At 35.6% G+C, this 20116-nt stretch overlaps 1 protein-coding gene across 2 annotated transcripts in view; it reads right to left on the bottom strand.

Moving 5' to 3' along the window:
- RBFOX1 (RNA binding protein, fox-1 homolog (C. elegans) 1) overlaps positions 1-20116 on the bottom strand; it is a 252679-nt gene that overhangs the window by 217402 nt on the left and 15161 nt on the right. The window contains exons 2-3 of one of the 2 annotated variants that reach the window (XM_009995496.1): positions 15524-15678; positions 12663-12883 (exon numbers count right to left, since the gene is read on the bottom strand). The exons of the other annotated variant lie outside the window; for it this stretch is intronic. Coding sequence (XP_009993798.1) covers positions 12663-12749 — 87 coding nt within the window. The 5' untranslated portion in view covers positions 12750-12883; positions 15524-15678. The remainder of the gene's footprint in view (positions 1-12662; positions 12884-15523; positions 15679-20116) is intronic. 2 annotated transcript variants of the gene reach the window in all.

Raw genomic sequence — 20116 nt, 5'->3', positions numbered from 1 at the left:
GAAGCAGAAATAAAGAGAAATAGAGCCTCACAATGTCCTAACTGCAAGGGCAATTAAACGTCCAAATAGCTCAGTAGGGTATCAGTGAAAATGATGGAATCAAAACTACTTGGATGTTTAAAATAAGATTAAATATCTTCCAAAAGGTCTGTTTTAAGCCAGTCTGAGAGAGATTCCATAACATGTATATTCAACAGGACAGGCTAAATTATCATAATGAGCCTTCCTGGCTTGTGCATCTTTGAATCTGTGAATTGGAAATCCCTCTTCACAGCAAGAAAACTTATATGTATAAATGCATACATTCACTCTCTGATGAAAAAAATAAAAAAAGAAAAAAAGGATGACAACAACAAAAAAGGTTTTGTTACATTAGAGAAATGCTTTTTGTCAAAGAGCATGGAAAAATTTTTTAACAAAAACGTTCTGTCCTGAGACAGAGAGAAAAAGAAGCATTATATGTTCAATTTGATTTTTCTGTTTCTTCAGTAGGTAATACATACTCAAAGTCTACTGCCCTGTTGGAAAACATAGCTAACCATTAAAGTCACAAAGTCTGTACACTGCTTTTTTTCAAAAAAGGTATGGAGTGTTATTAACACTACTTACTTCATATTATTCTTGCAACATAATTACTACTTAACAAAAATCACCCGCAAAACCAAGAAAAAAAAATAAAATTTTATTTGTAACATTTATCTTTCCCTCCAAGGAAACGCAGTGCTTACACAGAGTTAAGGATGCATACAGATGAAAAAAGTAGCAAATGTAGCAAATTTGTAAACATCAGAAAAAACTTCTTTCCTGTGAGAGTGACAGAGCCCTGGAACAGGCTGCCCAGAAAGGTTGTGGAGTCTCCTTCACTGGAGACATTCAAGCCCGCCTGGATGCGTTCCTGTGTGATGTGCTCTGGGTGACCCTGCTCTGGCAGGGGGGTTGGACTAGATGATCTTTCAAGGTCCCTTCCCACCCCTAAGATTCTGGGTGTGAAATACTAGCAATGCAAGTGCATCAGTAGATAGTTCACCTACAAACAAATTAATTCTTTAGCTTGAGTCATTAGGTTATGGAGTTAGCAGTAAAACAGGCATCATTTTATACAGTACATTTGAGAGTCACCTCATGAGCTAACAGGCATCGTTCTCAAGAATTACTTGCCACTATATAGTGTTCCCTAAAAATATGCCTTAGGTCTGTTTCTGAAGGTATCCGATTCCCAACTCACAGTCTATTTTTATACCGTGAAACCATATCATATTTTTTTGTAATGAAACCAAAGACTGCTCAGAAGATAATCTTCATAATAAAATACAAAAAAAGTTATGCCATTCTAATAACAGATCAGTGTGCCAAGTTAGACAAAAAAGAAGAAAACCTTACTAAAGCAACAATGTGAGAAATAACATGAATATAGAATACAGAAAGTTAGAAATATGGGGTAAAAACTGTAAAAACTCACTTACAGAATGGTATTAAGAAAATGAAGCACTGGGCTGATTATTTGCTGTGTCAGAAAAGTAGCAGTGCTCAGAAACAAAACAAAATAATAAAACTATGAAATACAGGCTGAAGAAACCATGTAGTCTTGCTCTAACCCATAACTACCTTTACATATTTCAAGTACTTGATCTTAACTTCCAGAACCCAAGGGGAGGAAATCTCTACAACGAATTCAAGCAACATACAAAGCAGAATCTCACCTATCCAGAAGAACAATACTACACAATTATTAATAGTTTAAAATAAAACTCTCCTGTGCTAAATCAGACTCACCAAGAATCACTGGACTACCTCTTCCTTTCTCAATCTCTCCTTTCTTATTGGAGCCAAGAGAATAAAAAGACCTTTCACAGCATTTTGCTGTTATTGTTCTAGGGGAAGGCTTTTATTAAAAAATTGTTTTGTGCAGGTCTGTAAGAGTCAACCAATAATAATGTAAAAGATATATTTGCAGCCAGAAACCTTTCACCAGGAGTATACTGGCCTCAAGTTAACTGCACAACAGCATATAAAAAGCAAGACAATGCTTCTTGTGGACAAGTACCAGAAATAAACACCTAGCATGAGTTAACATGCACAGAGCATGAGTTAACATGCACAGAAACATTTTTAGGCACATGTAAAGGCCCTATGATGCTCACTAATATTCTAGATACTCCTCAGAAATCAACCAGTTCCAGAGGACTAACAAAGAGATACTTAAGACACTTAAGACATTGTCATAGGAAGAAATCACATTTTTCAGAAAACCAGAGGAGTCTCACTTTTTTGCCTTTATGAAATGAAAATAACCATATTATTATAATCTGCACATGAGACTACAGGCCAGCTTTCTTCCCAGTTCTGCCATGAGAGAAGATGGCATAAGATACTCTAAGATAAGCTTTCTCTGAAGAGGAGCTGAACAAAGACATTTTACTGAGAATAAGGCAAGACAAAAATAAAGAACCCATATTTGCAGATTTGTGTCTTACTACACAGATAAGACTGGAATAACAGACAGTGTTCTTGCATATTTCAGTGAAAAGACTTACTGACTGCCCAGCCACTTACAGATTCTTTTTACAGACCTGGAACAGAGCTTTTTGCATTATTAAAAGATGGGCATTACACAATAGAAAAGCAGTGTCTGTCCTGCATTTCCCCCAACCACCCAAAAAAGAACCAAAAACAAAACAAAATCAAAAAACCACCACTGACATTTTTAGGCCAACACACTTTAACAGCACCTGTATGATATCCTGATACAACCAAAATAGTCAAAATAGTCAATCACTGCAGCTTTCTGAGATAGCAGGAAGGCATGCTGCTCTGGAATGGCAAACTATAATAGGTTCAGTTACAACACAGATCACAAAATGCAAGTGGATTTGGTTCTCAGCATCTTTTTCAACAGTAGATGCTATCACATCACTGGAAATGACAAATTCCACTCTCTCCATAAACATGTCATACGTGATTTTAAAAGACTGCAGGTCTACAGTGCCTTCCTCCCTTCACCACCCGTATGTCTCTGAAATAAAAAAGTAATTCACATTTCAGACATAACATGTAAAAAAAGAGGAAAATATACCCCTGTAGTCATCATGAAGAGCTGCCATCAGAGCTGATTACAGTGACAATTAGATTGAATGTGGAACATTACAAGGCATAATATCACAAGCTTTTAAAGTCAGTTGGCAACATAATACCAAATGCCACTCAGAAATCAGATCTCAAGTGTCAGCATCCCTGAAATGCATATGAAATTTTCTCATGGACTGAAAGCTTCTCTTAAAGATATAGTTTACAGTGCATTGGGGCACAGACTCAGAGCTGTCAGTCAGGTCTCCTTAGGCTTTTCACACGGTGCCTCTCAAAAATCTACTGCAGATGAAAGTTCATATAAACTGTCTTCTTTCCAAATTTGTGCTTCCCTGTTGGGAACATACTCAGCAGACTTGGCTTACAGTACAGGATGTATATACTGGGCTTAATTGTGCCTAACAATCGTCTTGGCCAGTGGAATGCATTTTCAGATGGGAAATGTGTATGAACATCTGTTACATCTCCCTATGCCTGATTTTGACTGCTCCTTCATGGAGGAAGGCATAAAAATCAAAGCATCCATTTCTGCTGTAAAAAGACTGTCTATTCATTTCAGTCAATTCAGCACATCAGTTAAAAATGGTACTCTGAGATCCTGGATTTATTTCATTTGCTCTAACAGCAGTGTTCAAAGGGCTCAACTGTGTTTTATCAACTTATGTCTACAAAAAAAGTCAGCACTGGAGCCAGTGAAGACAGTTTCCTGGTACACAATGACCAATGCTATAATGAAACCAATTCATCTATTTCTTCTCTTACAAGTGATTGTTTTGAGAAATTTCTCTGAATCACCAACTATTTTGGGTAATCTTTAAAAGTAAATCCTTACACACAATCCTTTCCTTCATTTTGTATTTAAACTCTGAATAAACAAACAAGTATAGAACTACAGAGAGCCACTTCTGCAACTACAGACTTCTTAAAAAATGAATGGCAAACATAAGAAGTGATTTGATAGGGGAAAATCAAGTAAGAACAATTTCTGAAAGACTAGCTGTTTTTTTAAGGGAAACGGGGCCTCATCCTAGCTGCTGTGTCTCAATTAGCCTTACATCCTCTTCTGTTACTGAATCTAACTAGCTATATCTGCTAGATCCTGTTCATTGTACCTGGGTAGTAAAAAGTGTTTGCTTTATTCTGATTTTACATATTATAAGACCAAAAAGTCAATAAGAAGGTGGGTACAGCTTTGTGTCTAGACACAAATCTTAAGAAGAAAAATCAGAATCTAATTTTTTGTATGTAATTCAAAAAGGGGGGATGATCCAATAACACTTTCCCTTAATTAAAGGAAAGCCTGTGCTGTCTTTTGCATGTTCACCTCAGAACAGTATCTTGCATGACTTGTCACAAGACAACATGCTACATTGCTCCTTCTTGTTCTGTCTCAGGACAAGATAGAAAAGATTGCTGCACTTCCAAAAGTAGCATTTGTTACATTGGAGATCAAATAATGAAAGTATGCTCTGCAGTCTGTACCTGGACAGTCAGCTTTACAGTCTAGGATGGTTTCCAGGTAATGGAAACTTAAAATCCACTTATTACTAATTAGTTATTATACATGCATAACAAAATATACGTTATTTAAGATATTGAGTAGGGTCCAGGGTAGTTGGCTTGTTGTTTGTTTTGTTGGGTTTTTTTAAATATACCTGAAGTTAAAGTGTTTTTATTCTAACAGGGCACTGAAATCCAGTTGTAGAAGCTTACCTTTCTTTCTGTACTTCCAAAGTTGCCAAGATGAAATTTCTTGAATATACATATATTTTCAACTTTTTCAGAACAATTCCAAGTCAAAGACTAAGAGAACCTAGCAAATGTAACCTTATTTCATAAAAACAGGCTTTTCTGCATGTTTCAAAGCACTAATTTTTTTTCCTCTAATCACTTTTTGCAAAGAGAAGATCTAATACATCAGAGAAACAAAAGAAAATACTAAGAAGTTGGTCAAGCACTGAAGCCACTCTCTAAAAACAGAAGAAAATCCTGTACACCTAAAACATATATCCAACACTTAAGAGAATCAAGGAACATTTTGCATAGGGGGTAGATGCCTTCAAAGTTCCTTTCAAATGACTGAAGTAGAGTTCATTTAAACTTGATTCAATATCCATCTGAGCCTCATCACCTGAGCCTCACTTACAGAGAAAAGTTCTCTCTAGGGAGTAAGGAAGGACTCCTCAGGTTTACTAATTCACTAAAAGTCAGAATCACACAGAGGCTGGTGGCGGAGGAGGGGGGGGGATGGAATTATAAATTCTGTATGAATATCTACAAGACAGTCCACAGACGCAGGAATACCTGTTTTCCCTCTCTTCTAATCACTTTCTTTCTCAACTAAATGTCATCTTTCTTGCTTTTGACCAACTGTAGAGTTGGGTTTTTTTGGGGGGGGATGTTGGTGGGGTTTTGGTTTGGTTTGTTTTTGTTTTAAGACATGCTTGTATATAGTACCACTTAATAAAAACTAAGACAGCTGATGCAAATCTTTAGAATTGCTGGTAACACTCAGAAAATTGATGTATATGCAACTTGGCAGCCACTCTTACCTGGGCTACATGTTTTGCAGTTTAGAAGTCTAAGATGGCTGGAGATGCATTTTACTGTACTTGCTAAATATTCAAATTTTGCAGAGAAAATAAGGTATGATAGACATTTATAAACAATATATGGCCAAACTACCTACTTTTAAATTGTACTAATTAGCATTTGGAAGGGGATTCCTCCTTTAGAATTAGTATGGCAAAGTAAGGACAGAGACATAACCAAAGTGTGTTTCTAGTGCTACAAGATAAGTACGGGGGTAAAGATAATTTCACCAGACTTTTAACATATCAAGAGTTAAAAAAATCCCAAACAAAAAAACCCAACCAAACAACAAAACACAGCATAGTTGAGATCAGTTCACTGCATTAGGAGCATTTTTAGTTTTATCCTAATAAGAAATATGTTGCTTTTAATTTAGGACATAGATCCCAATAAAGTCTGAATAACATGTCCTTGAAATGCACGTTATTTGATTTAATTCAAAGGCCCCACAACAAAATCATAAAGCTTACAGGTTTGATAAGCAACTAAAAAAAAATGAGAAAAATAAAGAGATTCTTTATTGCTTTAATGAAACCATCAGAATTAAAGATAATGAAGTCATACTCTAAGCTACCTAGCTCATGAATCTCTAGCCACCAGAGGAAAAGAGCCAGGGTGTAAGAATTTACCCTAATGCATAATAATCTGAATTTCACAAAACACAAGTGAAGACTGTAATACAGAAAATGTACGTGGATCAAATTCTTAATATTTATTTACAGTTTTAATTACCTGCTACTACACTAAAAAAACCCCAGATTTTCCAAATTATCTGAAAACCCTTCTCATGCTTATAAACAGCTGTGATATCTAGCTGGCAACTACTTAACAGGTGTAATTCTATCAGCCACATCTACTACTAAGCAGTTCCAATGCAATCCCAAATTACTTCAGCTTGAAAAATGTATAATTTAAATTATGATGTCCTTACCATTTATTTTCCTCACAACCTGGTCTATTGAAATAGACATTTCATTATCTTTTTTTACAACATCCTCTTTGAAACCAGGTCTGAGAAAAGTTACCTGCATACCTCAGTTTAAAAAAGCAAGCAAAAAACTTGACCAAACAAACCAAGAAATGTATTTTAATGGAGTTTCTAACTTTAGCTCATGTAACACAAGATAACTTATCAGAGAGTAAATAGATAAAATATTGAAGCCAACTCCATAAAAAGCATTGTTCTATATTTAGATACATATTTTGATATCAGTTGTGTGTCATTCTATTGAAAGAAACAGAACTTCCAAGTTCTATCTCCTGGCACAGTCTGACCATCAGAATTCTTATTACTGATAATTACTTGTGAGTCAGGAAAAAAATAATGGGCTGAAATTCCAGAACACTGGAAATAGCCCTATCAGATTGCAGGTTTCTAGTTAGGGAAGCCAAATTAAATAATCATGCATTACCCAACACACAAGCTAGTGACTGTAATTATAGAACACAATGTCTAAAATTGACTAATACTGGTATCACAGGCAGAAGTGGGACAGGGAAAAAAAAAATAAATCTGTCATTGTCAGATGAAATCTTCTGTACTTTTGCTGAGCTCAGAAAGAAGTTCTGGCTATAATACAGCATTGACCAAGCTGACAGAGTAAGCAGTAATGTAATATAGTCTGACTCTAAAATTATGTTACCTATTGATTTTATGAAATAAAGACTACTGAAACAAAATTATGCAGACGGAAGAAGAGAATAACTATTTGATTCTTAGTTGAACTAACAGTATTTAGATAGGCTATCCTTCTCACTAAAAAATTCTTTTTTGGTCAAAGGGAAAAATATTTTGTCATTGCCCTTCCCTGTTTCTGCTGCAGGTTCACTCATCAAGTATTTTACAGTAACTGCACTTATCAAGAAACAAAGGCAGGTTAAAAGAAAATAAACACTTGTAATAGCAGTAACAAGATACTCCCACAAGCTGTCTGTTGCCTCTTGAGCAAATGACAGGTTTCAAAGAGAATGCATGTTGGCTACATTGCTTTATCCATTATCAAAAGGAAAAAAAGCCAACAGCAAACAAAACAAAACAAAAAAACCCCACAAAGACAAAAAACCTAAACTTGTATTTCCAGAGGTTTAAACATTGATAATGGAATTTTTTTGTAAAGAAAACAAAACAGACCCCATCCATCACAATCACCACCACCTCATATCTCATATGCACCTTTGATATAGAAGGGAGAAAAACTTGGCAACTCTTGGACTGAGAGAAGAAATTTTAGATATACTCTCTCAAAAACAAAGTGCACACTCAGATGAAAAGTGTCTGCAGAAGTAAAACATGTTAGTCCTCTACTCACAATGCACTGGGAGTTCAGTACTAGTAAGAGGAGGCCCTTATCGCTTGCAGAGACAGAAGCACACAATCAAGCCAGAATAAATCTGCATCTCAAGTAAATCATCTAGTTACTGCATTTCAAGTAGGCAATTTAGCCAATGTAAACAGAAATTATTCACTGCATTCCACTAGATCCTAATCTAAAAACAAGCAAAACAACTATACACCACTTCAGGCAACAAGGGAAGAATTAAAACCTCTCATCATTTCTATTTCAAATGCATTATTCAAATAAAACTTACTAGTAAGGTAACACAACATACCCACATTTTCAAAAAGTGGACTGCTAGAAAGTAAGTGTGATTTTGCAGGCAGCCTAGCACACTAGCATCTATAAGCATTCTGAACGTATCCACTTCTAGCACTGCCCGATACAGCACTAAAACAAGGGGTTTACAGGCAGGTAAAAATGGAACTGTGAACAAGTCTGCACTACTACTTTTCACAGCATATTCTAGGTTATTCTCTCACTTAGATCTAAAATAAAATAGAACTCTCTCCAGATTACCACTTCTCCTGTTGTCAAACACACTAGGTAACCAGTTATGGAAAACCAGATGCACAGATATAACCAAAACAACTGAAGAACAATTTAAGCTTAAGAATGATGCACTTAAAATGCAGTAATTCCCAGTTTATTAAAATAGTTAATCAAGAGCTGTCTATTTCCTGCTTTTCTTCTACTCCTCTCTGCAACCTCACAAATAAATAAGAAAATGAAAGCAGAAGAAAAAGGCTTCAACCAGTTAAGTTAAACCTTAACAATGAACATAAGCTCAAACCCTCCAAATTCTTAGAGCTACTAAGCATATTTAGAAAATCACTTAAATATTTTTTCATCTTTCAATTTAAGTAGTGTGTTTTGCATTAAATAGAGCTGTCTCTCTATTTAGAGTTTTCCAGTAGCTTAGTGAAAATTGAAGTAATCTCAACTTCAGTGATTTTCATAATAATGCATATGAACTCCTCTTTCTCTGCCAAATGGAAATTGAGCCACCTAAATCAGCCATGTAATAAATAATTTAGCATCTGTCATTAAAATGTCATATATTGCACTGGTGTTTTTACATATTCCAGCATAAACTTAACTTTCCAAGTACCCAGAGCAATTGCAAAGATTTTATATACTTAAAACACTCAAAGCCATGAAAGATGAAGATAATATAGAAACATTTAACTTTTGATTCTAGAAAACATCCTACTCCATCATTTGCAAAATATTTTTTGATGTTGTAGTTGGCAATTTTAATGATAAACAGAACTTCATTTCACATGTTTATTCTGAGAACACCTAGGACAGTACAGTAGCACACTTCCTGACAGTAGGGCAATAGACCCATACCCTGGACAATGCAGATGGATCTTTCTCATGTGACACCCTACTGCCTTCACTTCTCATCTACACGTAAGGGTTCCCTGCGTAAACCAAATGACAAAACTGGGATATGAACCAAGAGCAGCATAAGTCTCTTTTAACTGGGTTGCCACTTAATGCTATATGGCCTTTTTTGATCTCACCTGCCAAGGAGACACAGCACGATAGTGTGGACACAAAGTAGGCCATGCTGTCCACAGCTGCTGGACTGCAGTACCTGCTTTGGTACTCATGGCAGTGCAATTAGGACAGCTGCTAAGTTGCCAGTACAGCTTTTGTGCCAAGTCAGAAAACATCTCTCTGCACACATAAGGCATAATGCTATGGATGCATCATTTGTACTTTCATGTGATTTTCTCCACCTACAGTTTCACCCAGGAGGAAGAAAGGAGAGGAAAATATTTTTTATTTTTCTCATTAAAAAATGTGTTAAGAATTCACAAGCAATAACAATACCATCATTCTAAGAATCTTTTTTTTGAGGGTATGTTTATTTATTAGAAAATAAAACTAAGTTTGCAAGTACATTTAACATAATTTGATACATTTTGACATATTGGTATCTCTGAAGAATTACCTCTTCTCTCCAAGAACACAGGCATTCCATTTTTCATCATCTAACTCAAACATTTTGTCTTGGTAAGGGAAATACATATCTTCTTAATAAAATAATACATCGGGAAAATACACAACTGTTTAACTAAAGTTTTGTTTGTCCTAAACTTCATGCATTACACTACTCTGTAACAAGAGACTGTGACAAAAGCAAGCAGGGGATGTAGGACAGAATTTATGGATGAATTTAGGATGACAGGCTAGAAAAGGCTGCACATAATCAGCATAAAGCAAAATAATATGCAGGGCTTGAAGGTGCAGAACCCCTGAAGACAAACAGTCCCACACAGAGATCTGAGTTCTCTCTTGCTTAACACTGCAACACAAAACATCTTAAAAACCCAAGTACTCCCCTAAATCTCTATGCTTTACTCTATACTGTTTTCATATGCAACCTTGGTGTAAATCCAGCTGGAAATTCTGGGGAATCCCTAATCACAAAAAACATCTACTTTCTGTAGAAATCCAAGGAATATAAATACATTCAAAACTTAGAAGTCTCTAACGTTAAAACAGCCCTTGTATTTGAAACTTCAGGGTTGTGGTTCTTAATCTGCAACCCCATTAAAACATTTGCATAATCAGTTCATCAAGGCATATTTTTAAAGAAAATTTCCACTAAAGTTCTGAACATTATGTAATTACTTCTTAAAAGAGGATTATATAAATATGCCTATCATATGCCCTTTGCATTATTTATTTTGGATATTTCACTTAGGTAAGATAAACAATAAACCTTCTAGTATCATAAGCTGACTGCAGACATTGCAAATGCAGATAAAAACTTGGGGTGAGAAAGTAATTAAAGCATTTGATATTCTCATTCACCCACAATGACAGCTACTCACACATTTGGGTTTTTTTGGTTTTCAAAATACAGTTTTCGGGTATAACACTAGGGAGAGGGAGATAAGAGGACAGACTGGAGAAGTATCCAAATGAAGAACATTTTTCAACTGTACCTGTAAACATACCTATTTTTTTGTAGAACAATTCTTATTGCTTGACTATTTTAGACCTATGCTAATGGAATAGCACAGGCCTGGATATATCTTTCTAAGGAAAGAAAGAAAGAAAAAGAAAAAAAGATTGAAAAAAGGCATCCCGAATTTTCAAAAGGCCCTTTCTTTTAATCTATCTGCTTGGATAATGCATCCAGAGTGGCATTTTGTAATGACAGCAACTTTCCAACAAATCAATAGTTATTTAATTCCCAACAAGCTCTCGAGTCCATTAAACCTGATTACATTCACCCATTTCAGTTGGGTGCAGTTATTTTTCCTACACCGGCACTTAATCTATAACAGGAACTTATGAGAACTTTCAAAAGCAATTTCAACATCAATCAGCATAGAGTGAAAGGCACAATTTGCTTGTAATTATTTATTGGACAGGATGGCACAAGGTCTGACTGAGCTCTGGTGTCCGACCTTCACCCCCAAATTCTAATGGATATGAAGACCTGCTTGATGTGTTCAAGAGTGCTACTGTGTCTCACTGCATGAAAAATTAGCATCAGCTTGCATGTCCCAGAAGACACAGTTTTTCAATACCTGATAAAGGCCACTGTGCAATGCTGTAATTCTATTCTAGACATATATGTCTGATATTAAGCCTAAAGTGACAAACGCAGCTTACAACTACTGAATGGAAATTTTAATGGAAACAAACCCTGTTTGATGCTGTGATTGCCCCTCTACACCAGCTAACTGTTGCAGTTAAGGAGCATTAGGAAAACTTGCCTCTCCTCCACAGTTACTGGGATTGATCACTAGAATGACACAGAATTGCCAAAATACAAATCTCTCTTGTCCCTATTAATGCATAATATCCAACTACAACCATTTACAGGGTATGTTTTTTTTTTTTTTCATTTTATCAATCATTTTATTAGTTGAGTTCTTTCTTAATGTCTTCTAATACTGTAAACAACAGAATACTTTTCTGCTTATTATTATCTACATGATCTATTAAAAATCCTACGACTAAGAACAAAAAACTTAGTAGTACCTCTTTTGATAAAAATAAAATAAAAATCAGACAAAACAACAATAACTAAATCTAGCAATTGCCAGTTAACTTATAAAATACAAAACTCTTGCCATGAAGCAAGATCTTACACTTTCAGGGCTCAAAAGAATTAAAATGATGTGCATAAACATTCAGTGAAGGTGACAGGTTTCTATACACACAAAACCCCTTCTTCATTTAGCGTGACACGTAACGTATGAATTAATGCATATTTAACACTATTCATATTTGCTGTGCTAAAACACTTAACCTAAACACATCATGGTAAGTTACTTTGTCTTATAACCTGCCGTGGGAATGCTGACTCCCTCAGAAACCTACAATGGATAGCAAATCCTCTGCCCTGTGGTCAACCTCGTGAAGAAAAGGCATGAATGTTAAACAGCAGACAAATCAATACAAGCAAATATAGCTCAACTACACCATTTATTCAGCCATGAGAGATGTCAATACACAGATTAGGGTGATCCATCTTTTTGATTTCCTACTGTCTTCTCACTGACTACATGAGAGCTTTTGCCTGTATTAAAAGTGTTTGCTTTCTCAACCATAAAAATTCCAATTATTACTCTAAGTGCTCTAGAGTTAAGCTGCTCGTTGGAAGCGGCCTTGCATTACCTGAACAAGTCCAGCGAAGTATGGTGCTGCCGGCAGAATCATTGGCACTCCATATGGATGTAGCAAAACTCCTTGAGACGACAACATGTTTTAAGTGATAGTATTACTCCCACTAAAGCTAAACACATCAATTGAAAGTTAGGGGAAAATCTATATACCAACTTCTTCCAAACTCAGAGCTAGAACCAAATAACTTCTGTCAGGGGCAAAGCCCACATCAGCTGTAAAAAAAAGAAAAAAATTGACGTCAGCAACTCTTAATGTTAAAATTTTCTTCAGAGACAACAGATAGAGACAACAGCTGCAAACCTAACTCTACCAAAAAAGGAAGGTACTATTTTGGGACCAGCTTAAGTAACATGACTAATCAACTACTCTCTATCAGTTCAAATTTTTAACTACTATACACATCTAGATCAAATTATGTACAGATCTGCCAATTAGAATTAATCTGCCTATCGGTTCTGGCATATGCATGACAACAGTTGCTATTAGAAGCCATTTAGAAATAATCAGGTTTATTACTGCATAAAGGTTTCCCTGTATTTATAAGCTGTTAAACAATATGCATGTGAGAGTTTAAACATAAGTCTATTACACTGGCTACATATTCTGTTTTGATTCATTGTCTTTTTCTGGATATTTTGAATATTTGAGCAAACTACTGCAAGCTGACTTCAGTGTAAATTACATTTTAATGGCTTTTCTAACCTTTCACAACATCTATGTTGTTACATTTATCAGCTTTTTAAAAAAGAACAAGTTTGACCTTTAGAGTATTTCTTATCTGTTCTCCAATTGAACTTACACTCCTAGTGTTAGAGACAAAAGAGGAAGGCTATTTCCACACCTAAACAAAAGAGATTTGCTTCTCAATTTACTACTTGTAAGCCACTTTCTTTCACAGTTCAACATTTTTACATCAGACAAAACAAACTTAGACATTAACACCTGCTTAATGTGTAATGTATATTCTATTTCATGTACAATTAATGACAAGAATTACAATTTTTTTACATTTTGTTTTAATTAAAAAAAATAATTAGTTGGGTACTTAAAACTTCATCCTACAAGTAAAAAAAAAAAAAAAAGGTAAAAAAACCCCACAACTCCTCTCCTGCAGTCTTTGAATAACCAGGGTTATTTCAGCTACTTGATTTTGTTGTATAATTACTTTTCCACATAACTAATTGCAGACAAGATTTGATGCGATACTCAATTATTTAATGTCACATTTTGACCATCATGAAAGGTTTTCAGTAATTGATTCTCATGTATCAAGGCAGCCATGTAGCATGATTTAGAAATCTACCCTAGCAGCTGTGTGCTGTCTGGTGTTACTATCAGTCTTCCACCATTTCTAACTTTAGATGTTGAATTGTGACCTTTGACGATCATCTCAGAGACTGGAAGTGATGTCTACCTAGTTCCATCTCCTGTTATAGAATCACTTCACTTGTCTGTTGGGGATAATGCTGGCTATCTGACTATGCTTAGCTATTAACCATATTTCTTGCTCTTTTTTTATTAAGGAATAGAACCCTGCACGTTAATTATTAAGCACACAGTAGGCTGACACATCTTGGGGTTTGCAAAAAAGATTTTCATAAATTTCAATGCAAAACCAGTTCTTAAATTTAATGAAGAAATAAACATAAGGTATATACGAAAAAAGTGAGCTGCCATTGCCACTCATTAGAAGTATCTAATTTCTAAGAAAAAGTTCACTTTAACTTCTGTTTGTTTAGTGTAACACAGGTGCATTTAAGAGAAAGATTTATTTCACCTAAGAATATAAATTATATAATGGATTCTGCAAGCTTTACTCAAATTAGTAGGACAACTGACAGACATAAGGATTGTTAAATTGCTCTGTAAAAATACCTGGTCATTTTTTTGTTTCAGCATGTATGTAGCTGATAAGATGTTAGAAAACCTAAAGAGGAAGATGATTTGTACAGTGAAGCATGGGCTTAAGAGAAGCTTTTCTGTGATCTGTTCTGGGACAGTTTTTGCTTAACGTTTTCATTAATTATTTTGGCACAAGGCAGCATGCTGATGAAATTTCCTGATGATAAAGTTGGAAGGTACTATCAAGACTAAGAATATAAGATATAGAAAGAATTGCTCAGTCTTATGGACTGCATTAATATAAACAGGATGAAAGTCAGTAATACAGAATGTAAGGTTTTGCTTCTGCTAATAACAGAAACTATAGTTCTAAACTCAGGAGGAAGAAAAGCAGGAATTTGAGCTGCTAGTGTGATGCAGTTATAAGAAGCCAAATTATAAGTATTTCTTATGGATTTTATTTCTCAATTTCTTAATTCCAAAAGCTTACAGTTCTATTCTCCACATTAAAAAAAAAAACAAACAAAAAAAAAGCAGGAAGGTCTTCTTTGTGTTGTTCACAGGCATGGACCAACTATCTATCAACATAAGAATGTTTGTGCATCCTAGCAAAACAATCTGTGAACAGGGAAAAAAACAGGAGTAGGGGACTGTTTAAGTTAAAGACAATCCTGAGACACTAAAAATCAAGGGAAAACCAGTTGTGAATGAATTTAGGCTAAAAATAATTGTGCAAGTTATTTTTTAAAGAGTATATTGGAGTTGGCTAAGGAAGGGTTTAGAACAGCCTTACACATCCACAGTAACAAAAAAAAAAACAACGTATAAAAGAAAATTATGCCAATAGTAGTAGCCTGAACTCTGCAACTTACAGGAGGGCCCTTCCAGCCCTTTGCAAACAGAATAAATATTCAAGAATAATGAAAGCATAAATTGTCAAAAAAGCATTTACATTTACTACATTTCAGATTGTAATACATAAAAATAAACTGAAAATAAACTGTAGTTACCTGTTTTAATGAAACGACGCTTTCCTTGCCTCACTATAACAACATGCTTCTAAATGTATAGCCGAATGGCACTCCAAATCCAAGCTCTGACTTTCTGGTTGGGCTCTTTGATGATGTCCCATGTGTGCACCAGCTACCTAAGTTCGCACAAACCTCTGTGAATCAAAACCACAGAAGTACAATACAGCTTTACTCGCATCTCCGCCCCATGCCAAATTCTGAACTTACGCCAATGTAACTAGATCAGCTTCTCCAGTTTATACCAACATATTTGTTCTCCCTCCCAGCCACATAAAAGGAAATTTGTCTTAAGTTTTACAGTTCACCATTAGTTAGCATTAACGGTCACTCCTGTTTGGCAAGAATATATTGAATACATGAAATTTGACCATAAAAAGTGCAGAGGACTCAGAAAATGAGCCAGAAGAGTACTAAACATGCCAATAATTCTATTTCACTTTAGTGGGACCTCTAGCATGATTAAAGTTAAGCATGAGCCTAAATGTTTTTGTTCAGACAAAGCCCAAACGGTCAGCAATATGCACATCAATCACCTGTCTGAAGCCACTGACAGTGAGAATACTTACTTCTTGCCTACTCCAGGATTCTCAGTCCTCGCAAAAATTAAGTATGTGTGTGGGTGGAAAAGACATCATCTATTTTAAACAACTCTACACTTTCCCTTCCATTACATTCTAGAAAATTATATTCCTGTTAGAAAAAAAGTATCATGCTAAGTAATTTTCAGTATGCTAACAGAGGGCATGTTTCTTTCAGTTGTTTCAAACCTTTTTTTTCTGTTAAAAATTGTCAAGGATTTTCAGAAATTAAAAACTTGTTTTTAAAATGAGAGGAGAAAAGAACAAGAAAACAGATGAACACCAGTTTTACATATAAAAGATATATACACAAATAATATATACCATCTCATTTGTTTCATTTCTGCAGAATTTTGCCAGAAGGCAGGTATTTATGACAGTGAATCTGCCGTTTTAGAAATTAGCAGCAGTATAAGAATTTAGTCACAATGGACTGAAGCTCCCAGGTGATATAACCTGAATCATAGCTAAGAAGCTCATAAAATACACACCTTTTTAAAACCTCTTAATTACAGACTATTTTTGCACTAATAATATAACGCATTATTTGAACTGATTAATGTAAGAGACTATAATTATTCTCCACAGAAATTGACTAGGCAATCAAAATTCCAAAATCTGACAAAGTAGTCCTACCATGAACTTGCCTCCTAAAAAGAAGCTGGCTTTAAAGTTGAACAGCATAGGTTAAGCAAGCTAAGGTAGAAGGTGCCAAATATGTAAGTATTGCAGGCCCCGCAGTCTAATGCCATAATCTTATGTTTTAGCACAGAACTGAAGCTACTGACATGAGTGTTCTACTAGTGATTTCACTGTGGACTTGCTAAAAAGTAATTTGAAATGGCAAGAAAATTGACTCTGCACTACAGTACAGATGCACACAGAAAGAACTGAAGTATGCCTGAAAACTGCGCTATACAACCAGGCAGAAAAAAAAATAATTATGCAAGAAGGGCCATAGTCTTGATCCCACCTGCATAAAATACATAAATGGCACATTAGACAATCACTAAAATATTGGCCCAAGGAAAAACCAGATGCTTAATTCTGTTATGGTTCAAGGTAAAAGAGACTTGAGCAACTTCCCTGGAGCCACACTGCCTGGAAAATGCAGATCCCTGCAGTGCCAGCCATCCGCCAATCAATGATGTATACTCTAATCAGATCCTGACAGAAGAAATCTATTTAGACCAACTTTCTGCCAAATAATTAATTATTCTTAATGCTTACCTCTAGTTCAAAATGCCACTAACAATGGTTCTTCCAAATGCTACAGAACACCAACAAACTTCAAATAATTTTTACTTTCTTCCTACACAGGCCTAACTCACCCATCACACAGAACATAAATAATTAAGGTACCACTTTGGCACCCTCTTCATAGCTTATGCTATGTTATATTTGATTCCTTTAAGCTCTTCAAGCCTCTCAATTTCTAGGCACCTTTTCTATTCTCTAAATGCACTTCATTTCTCCTTAAGATTTCACAGTGGTTTTCTGGTAAAGAAAACCCCTAAGCTGAGAAAATGAAGTTGTTTCCAACTCTTCTGGTAGTTTTCACAGCAACTTTAGATTATTACCCTTAAAAAAAGTATTACCAGATCAGCACCATGCATGATCTGAAAGAGAAGCTGAGCTGCCATTGATCAGCATTGCCAGAGCCAAGTTGACACAGGTGTTAAACGAAATAGCAGCAGATAGAAAAAACTGTCCTGCATGTCTTCCCCCACCCTCCCAACCACAACTGCTGTCACATTTACAGCTACTACACTTGTCTTCCAAAGACTATGTCCACTTTTTGGAAAAAAACCATTTGGACAAAAGGCTCTTCGAGGGCACCAGAAGCACTATTGAGACTTGACCGCTGTCCTCAGCTGCTAACTCTATATCACTCTTTTAGAAGTACATGCAGGAGCTGTTCATGCTAAGTATCAATTCTCTAGCCAACTCCTGTTACACTTAAAAGCAGAACCAAAATATGGATATTTTAGTGACTTATAAAGTAGAAAATGTCACATATACAAATCAAATTAGCTACCGATCTCATACTGATATAACCACGGTGGTTGCTGTCAGAATTTGTTTATTAAGCATTTACAGTAGTTTATAGGGCAAGGATATAGAAACTGTTTACAACTGAGAGCCCATCTTTTTCAACTATGTGGAACACTTGTGGGGCAAAGCTCACTTAATATTAACATATTTTTCTTCTGAACTTAAAGATCTTGAAAACTTAAAGAACTTGAAAATCACACTGGCTCGTAGGAGCAAATTAAAAATCTGCTTCAGTTCAAGACAAACCTAGCCAATTCTCTCAATCATAAACCAACAATGCTTCAGTTCCAGTAAAGTTCAATTTTCTAGCCCTTTTCTTTTAAATACACAATACTGACAAATTTAGGTATTTCCAAGATGAATAAAGACAAATACAGTCCTTCAGATGCATATTTGGGAAACAATTTGTAGCCCTACAAAAATCAAGGCTTTCACATTATAGGCAATTCATCTTACATTATTTGAAGTGCAATATCTCAGCAAATGTTCGTCTCTGAGCATATGATCAATCATTTTTTAATTTCACTAGCTCCAAACTTTGTTTTTTGGTGTCAGTATTGTGCACTGATTCATCTGCTGCGCTAGTATCTCACCAGCTAAAGAATGACATTTGTTTCTTTTGGAATGCTCCCAAAAAGATATCTTCTCCTTTCATACTTGCATTGCCCCCAACACATCCCTTTACTACCTCAGCAACTATGATACTTGCCATCCTAACAACACTCAAAATGGCATCAATGCTTTCTCCTATCATTTCCTCATACCAGGTAACAAATTTCTATAAATATCTATGAGTGTTCACTTTCAGACCATATAACCTCCTCTTGCCAGAATGCCCCACAAAAGCATTGACTGGGAGATTGACTGACTGCTGAGTAGGATAATGACCCATTTCTCTGTTCCTCTAGATGCCAGCTATACATTGGTACCCAACTTCAACTGAAAATTCCTTTTGAAGAGAAATGGGCCTGGTACAAGGACATCATCACCTCTGACAGTAATATGAAAGAACACACAAACTCAAAAGGTGTAAATTGACTTAGCTTCACATTTTCAGGAACACGTGAAGGCAGAGATTTTTACATAAATGGTTTGCCCTCTTCAGCATCCTTAGAAAACTTCAGTTCGTGTTTAGAGTAGATTGCTAGAAATACATATTTGACTCATGAGAGCAGATAAAGTGATTTACCCTTCAGTGAGACACAAACCACATTCAGTTACAGAAGCAATAAACATATGCCAGAGAGAGGAAGCAGGTTTAAAAAAAGGAATTAAGGAATGCCTCCGTGGCTGGTCTTCCCTTTGACTACCACAGAAGCTTAAGAACCTGTCATCAACCAAACATTTCTTGGCACAAAACCATAGAACTATCTGTGAACCTCTACTCCCTGAAACAAACAAAACCCCAAATAGCTAAAGGTACTTTTTGACTTCTGTATATTTTCATATGAATTAGAAAGATTCTGAATCACAATGAGATTCATCTTTTTGTGTGAGCATTCATGTAAAAATTACAGCAGAATGAAGTTGGGAACTTCAATTATTTAATGTGCTGGGCACTGAACTAGGAAGGATAACATTAGACTATACAAGAAGTCACATAGAAACTCATATAAAAAAGTGCAGCAGCACACATGGTGATGCAAGCCTTTTGCAGGGCAGCTCCTTCAACCAACAGCTCCATAGCACTGTACAATTCCCTTTGTGAAGGGAGTTTCTCGGTTTCGCTATTAACTGGGGGAAAACACTACTTAACTACTAAGAGTTCATTTTGACATGACTACTTGTTCACAACACCAAAGATGTTTTGCAAAGGTATTCACTATGTTTCTTATGTCTTACAGATTTCTTTACTGGCTGTTATTACATAATTCCTGACAGCAGGATAGTGTAGCTAATCAGTATTTTCACTGGTGGCTTCTTAAAGAACAAAATCTTT

This window comes from Chaetura pelagica, unplaced genomic scaffold (assembly GCF_000747805.2).
Source record: "Chaetura pelagica isolate M959 unplaced genomic scaffold, ChaPel_1.0 scaffold124, whole genome shotgun sequence".
In the NCBI taxonomy this organism is placed as follows: Eukaryota; Metazoa; Chordata; class Aves; order Apodiformes; family Apodidae; genus Chaetura; species Chaetura pelagica.
Note: the sequence above shows the minus strand (reverse complement) of the source record. Positions and strands in the feature narration are given on the sequence as shown.